General features: G+C 30.0%; 1 protein-coding gene across 1 annotated transcript; it reads right to left on the bottom strand.

Moving 5' to 3' along the window:
- Nucleotides 1-4651: 4651 nt before the first annotated feature.
- LOC139900416 (kirola-like) lies at nt 4652-5374 on the bottom strand. Its single transcript, XM_071883187.1, has 2 exons — nt 5188-5374; nt 4652-4920 (listed from the first exon to the last, which is right to left on the bottom strand). The coding sequence occupies exons 1-2, from the start codon at nt 5372-5374 to the stop codon at nt 4652-4654; spliced, it is 456 nt and encodes a 151-aa protein (XP_071739288.1).
- Between the last annotated feature and the right edge of the window lie 1512 nt (nt 5375-6886).

Raw genomic sequence — 6886 nt, forward strand, 5'->3', positions numbered from 1 at the left:
CAGGCATGGCAAAGGCTCATGAGTGATATTATTGCAAGCTTTTAGAATTTCAATTCTAGCTGAAACGTTTACTGCTGGTATATATGATTTAGTCACTCCTTTTTGTATCTGTAAATGCATCAGATAATTTATTTGCAAGTTCTTGCATATGCATTATTTTTTTTTAACTTTCATTTAGCATTCTTTTGTGCGATGATCAAGATACATTAATTTATGTTCACACCATGCAACATCTTTTTCTTTATTTTTCATTTCTCCCCCTAATCTAGGGAACAATGTTTTATTAAAGTGACAATCAGCAAAACGTACTGTAAAACATCATCCGTCATGGGTTCTATATATCTTATAATTGAAGATGTTTCATATATATATATATATATATATATATATATATATATATATATATATATATATATATATATATATATATATATATATATATCCCCATCCTCTTTTGAGGACCCATTTTAGTGCGTTGTGGTTGTGCATCTAGAACGTACACTTCACAATCAAATGTTCTAATAGTGGGAAATATTTGGCTCTCGGCCAAAATCAAGTTGTAAGGGAGAATATTTATGAGTTGCACTTGATCTAATGTGAAATAATATCGCAACATGTAAATTTGCATGTCCCCATATAAATTCTGAGAGTTTTGTACTCATTACCAATTGTCTAGTTATTAGCTGCAAGCGTTTATCTATTGATTCAACTAAACCAATTTTGTGTATGCACATGAGCAACTGGATGTTCAACAACAGTCCCTGTAGACATATAATAATCATTAAATGCTTGAGATGTTAACTCACCAGCATTATCAAGTCTCATCCTTTTAATGGTGTAATCAGAATAATGTGTTCTCAATTTAATAATTTGTGCAAGAAACTTTGCAAATGCCATATTAAGGCTTGATAACACACAAACATGAGACCATCCGCTAGATGCGTCTATTAGAACCATGAAATATCAAAATGGTCCACATGATGGATGAATTGGTCCATATATATAACCTTGAATTCTTTCAAGAAACATTGGTGATTCTTTCTCAATATTCTTTTCATTAATCACCATATGTGCTTTTTCATTAATCACCATATGCGCTTTTCATCATATATCCTTTTCACCATATGCGCTTTTAATCATATGCGCTGCGCTTTTCATCATATGCACTTTTCATCATATGCGCTTTTAATCATATGCGCTGCGTTTTTCATCATATGCGCTTTTCATCATATGCGTTTTTCATCATATGCGCTTTTAATCATATGCGCTGCGCTTTTCATCATATGCGCTTTTTATCATATGTACTTTTAATCATATGCGCTGCGCTTTTCATCATATGCGCTGCGCTTTTTATCATATGCGCTTTTCAGTGCTACATAGGTATTTCTCATTTTCTTCTATCATTGACTGATAATCATATCCATTATGATATATATCAGAGAAACTTAACAAATTTCTTTTTGATTTGAGAGAAAACAAGTCATTATTTATTAGAAAATTCGTACCATTTGGTAACATGAATTTTGCCTTTCCCGTTTATTTTTGCAATACCTGATATTGTATTTATAATTCCTTTAGTTGATTTCAAATCAATGAAATATTTCTTAGATTTGATCATAGTGTGTATGTTACCACTATCTGCAATACATAGGTCTTTACCATTTAATTGATGTTGTATTTCAGCAAAATTCATACTAAAACTTCAAATAAGATAAGCAAATAATGAATAATATTTCAGCAAGATAATCAAATTATATTACCTGCAAATAAGTTACAATCTGAAGTTCATAAAAGATAACACTTAATAAACATATATATGTTATGGCCTAAAATCATTTATTTAGGGGTGATACGTAACATTTTAGAAAATTCAAATCCATTCAAGTCTCAAGGTAGCTCGGGGTTTATTTAATCAAGATTTTTCAACATATTCAATCTCGTTTTCTTTTCTTTTAGGACTTATTTGTAAAGCTAAACAAGATGTTCATGTATTCAAGAAATACTAGACTGATGATCCATGTTATCATATCATTAATAAGAATCTCTGGGATTCTTATAAGCGTGTCTACTAACATCTTCAATTTTATTTGTTCATAGATCACGATTGTTTCTGAATAATTAATATCATATCTATCTTGGAGCTTTTTCCACAATACACTTGAATCTTTAATCATATATGTATGATTAAGAAGTTTGGTTTGATTATAATAATTTTCTAAAATATACAAGTAGCTAGCTAGCTTGTAATTGTTGATTACTCGTTTATATTTTATATATAAAATAATCATACGTGGATTGATTAAAGTTAGTACTGGGAGCTAGTGCTGTAATTAGTTTAATACTTTATTTGGAAAATGTCTATAAGAAGTTGTTATTCTATAAAATATGTTTTAATCTAGTAGAAATCATCACTAAAAGATTTTATAAACAAATCAACTTCAAGTAGTACTACTCATTGATATTAAGTGAGGAACTGAAATTGAAAGTTAAATAGAAAACTCTGTGCAATATGCTTCTTACAAACTCACCTCTTTTACATAAAATGAACATTGTTATTTTCATTCAGGGTTTCTAAAATACAGATTGATTCGGGATGTTTTTCCGCATTTATAACCCATGGTAAGTAATTATTCCCACTTGATTCTAAAGAAGCAAATTTAAGCCTTTTCAAATTCGACATTTTCTATTATCAGAAAGATGAACAACATAAATCATGATTATAATCAATTTCTATTCATAGACAAATAACAACATGAAATTAGAATCATTTTAAATTTATAAGTAGCAAACAACAGAATAATGGTATGATTATAAATGATAAAACCACAAAGGCAGGATAGAATATAGGTTCACCCGGTGGTATATTAGCAACAATGATGATACTTAGTATTACCAATACAATAGGAAAAATCACCCTCGGGTGAATCATCTTTACAAAAACTTTTGAGAGTGGTAATCCGAGAAAATGAAGTTTGATTTATGAAATTGTGAAAATGGAGATGTTTATTTTATATTTGAAAAAATATAGTCGTTGTAACGTCGTCAGTTGACGTTAACAACCGTTATTTATATATGACCGTTGTAACATCGTTAGTTGACGTTAACGACTGTTATGTACTCGATGTATTAATAATAATTTTTAATAAAAGAATTTTATTAGTATAAATACGATTACTATAAATACATTTAGTATAAATATGTTTAGTATAAATACGAAGATTAAGAGAATAAACATATTATGCATAAATAATAAATTTAAAAATAAACATTAGTATGCATGAACTAAATAATGATTAATTGCATAGCATAAGTAATCTTAAATGTAGATAACATAAATATAAAAGTTAGTGAAGTTAATAAGAGTTAGATCAAAGAAATATTATGTTAGTAAACATAAATGATACTTAGGCGACAGTGTCGACCATATATAATTCAGGCGGTATAACCGGCCATATATAACTTAGGTGGCAGAGCCAACCATATAATAATAACAATACAAGTGTACTAAGAACTTAATAATAGTTAGTAGTCCAAAATGTTAGTAGTCCAATATTCGAGATTTAAAATCTAACATTATTAGTAGTTCGATTAGTCCAATATTATTAATAGCCCAAATCATATCATATATTAATAGTAGTTAAGTTTCTTATTATCATAAGTTTAAGATATTGATAGTTTCTTATTTCTTTTAAGTGTGTAACAATATATTTTAATGTTGTCTATGATCATAATAATATATAGCTTACTAATAAGTAAAACAAGATATCGTTAAAGAATTTCTTACCTTGATTATTGACTTTTGCTTGCTTAGATAAACCTTGATTATACGGAGCACTTCGTGCTGATAACGTGTTATAATTCAGTAGACTTATAACTACCTTTAGTGGATTGGTTCTTGAATATACACTTTGAAAATCTTAAGAATAAGAATATATGAGTAAAGAGAGAAATTTTCTTGTAAGAATGAGCAAGTACTATGGTTGTTTGAAGGTCTATTTATAGCAAGAATTCAAGTATTTTGGGTAATACAATAACATTAATTTTTGTGTATCAAAATTGACTATCCACTCTATTATATTTATATTCTATATATTATAACACAATCTTCAATTACCCCAATTAAAATTATTGATTTTTCAATTTCTCCTCTCGAATTTTTATTTTTCATTTTGTTCATTAAGTTTCACTTCTTTCACTTTCTTCCCTCAACTTATTTATTTCTCATTTTTAAATTTAAAATTTTCATTTCTTTTTTACTTCTTAAAGTGAAAGTTCCCGTAGCGAAGCACAGGCTTCAACAACCCTATTTATCTACTCATTATAAAAGAAAAGCTAGATTCTAAGATATCATCAAATAGCAACAAGTTTAATTGGAGGAAAAACTAAATTACTAATTATACATTTATGAAAATATATCACAAAAGTCCAATAATGACGCTTAAAAGGATAAACAAACCATTTAAACAGCTTAGAAATACATACACAATCAAGGCATATCTGCCTCTTATTTCTAGATCACCATTTTCATTTTGTTCTTTCAAACAACAACAGCAATAAAAACACACAATATAAACTCGTACATCACACACATTAGGAACACTTTTAGTTCCCTCCATTTTAGTCTTGGATTACAATTTACACAAGTACTGAATTAGTGTTTGCCATGAGCATCCAAGTCTTTGACAAGATTGCTAAGATAGTCCATCAAAGAAGTTGGATATGGTACACTTTCGTTTGGTCTCTCAAACTCAAAAGTCCATGTTGCCACAGGTTTATCACCCTTTTGTTCAACATGCAATATGATCGTGAACGTCTTGTATAGCTCGTCCACAAGATCTCCTCCTATTACCTTGAAAACAATCATATGGTTTTCCTCATTCACTGCTTCAATTATCTGTTTCGAAAACTTCTTCTTTCCCTCTTTATTTGATGCAAAAATACAAATTACATAACACATCATTAACAAATATATAGGTCATAGTTATAAACAACATAATACAATGCTATACAACCAATACAACATAAATAGAACCCATGTAATGTCTACGGGCAGTTTAAGGTTCAAACCTCACTAGCAGCATACAATTTTAGAGTGAGTAGGTAAAAAATTATCCGTTTAATATATGTTATATTTAGCTTAAATTTGTGTCAAAGAAACAAAAAAAAGTGAGTAAATAAAATACGTACCATGAGTGTAATGCCAAGTAATGACAGATCCAACGTCTCCCCTTTCACCCTCATGCAACTCACAATCATGAACCTTTTCGGGCGTTATCGCTACAATTTCATGTGGTTTGTGCCTAAACAGATCATGAAAAACATCCCCTGTCTTACTTATCTCTACATACCCAATTAGCTTTCCCGATAGAGCCATTTGATAACTTTATTCAATTAAACCAACTTTGTTAGTAAGTAGAATTGGTGAATTGATTTGTGAAGCATATGGGAGATAGTGTTGGCCTTATTTAGAGACTGGATGACACGGAGTCATATATAATATTATTAGTAGCTTACTTACTGCTTTGAATAAAGCATATAAAAAACTTAACATAATCACCATCATGAATAATGATTCACGTTACCCTTTTATTAATTTTCTTATTTTTTAAAGATGAAGTATATACAAGTATGGTTGATGGTCCAATCACATAAAATATGATTATAACCATTTAATATTATCTATCAATAATGACATTATATTTTAGATTTTTTTTAAAGTAGTTGTTTTTTAATTTTCAATTTACAGAAATAGTAAGTTGGAATTTTTTTTTTCTAAAACTAGTAGAACCGGCGTTGCCAATGCCGATTCCTAAAGATTATGTGCCCAGTCGTTAAAAAAGTGTTCATTTGGCTGACTCGGACTCCATGTCATAGAAATCGGCATTCCCAAAGCTGGTTTCTCGTCAACCCTAATTTTTTCAAATATTTTTTAAAACTATATTTTGTTGTAAAATTATAAAAACTTGAAACAACACAAAAAACATGATATGTAAAAAGATAATAAATAATTAATACGACATTTTATATTAACTACAAAGACAATATTATATTAAATAAAAATAAAACTAAAGTATTAGAAAACGTAACTAAGCTATTACAATCAATATAAAATAAAAAGAATAACTAAATTAAGGATGGCGTAGTAGATGACTTCATGTTCCACAAGGTGTAAACTTCCTTGTCCCCCCGCCCCTCCGATGAATCACCGGTCGGTTCGATGATGAAGCTAAATTCACGGGTTCAAAATCATCATCATCATCATCGCCATCAGCATCTGAATGAATATTAGCCGAACGAGTAGCCTGATTTGTTAGGGTTTGCATTATGTTAGGACAAATATTTAAGCACTCGTCCACATAATTCATTTCCGGTGTTTGATGAGAGGACCAGCCAGGTGTTTGATGGTAGGAATGGCCAGGTGTCTAAGTGTAGTATGTGGAATGGCCAAGGTTCTAAGTGTAGTAGTCCAGCGGGAAAATTGAAATTGTTGTGAAGCATAGTACATATACTCCGGGTTTTGAGGACGATATTCAGGAGCAGGATGAACAAAATGCATGACCTGTTGAGGAATGTGAAAAAAGGCCTCATATTTGGTTGAGTTCGAGGTTGCATTTGAGTTGCAGCGTGACCATGTATTGCATGGAACCCTTCTCGCTGCATATTTGACAAAGTAAACAGTTATTGAATATATTTAAATACATAAGCTAAACAAAATTAGTATCTAGCTAATAATAAATTATTTGAACTTATATTTGACAAAGTAAACCATGTATTGCATGGAACCCTTCTCGTTGCATATATTATTTGAATTTACATATATAGTATCAGTTGCCTCCCGATCACAATATTGTTGGGCGGGTGCTTCTCTGCTTGGATTACCAATGCT

This window comes from Rutidosis leptorrhynchoides, chromosome 3, assembly GCF_046630445.1.
Source record: "Rutidosis leptorrhynchoides isolate AG116_Rl617_1_P2 chromosome 3, CSIRO_AGI_Rlap_v1, whole genome shotgun sequence".
Classification (NCBI taxonomy): Eukaryota; Viridiplantae; Streptophyta; class Magnoliopsida; order Asterales; family Asteraceae; genus Rutidosis; species Rutidosis leptorrhynchoides.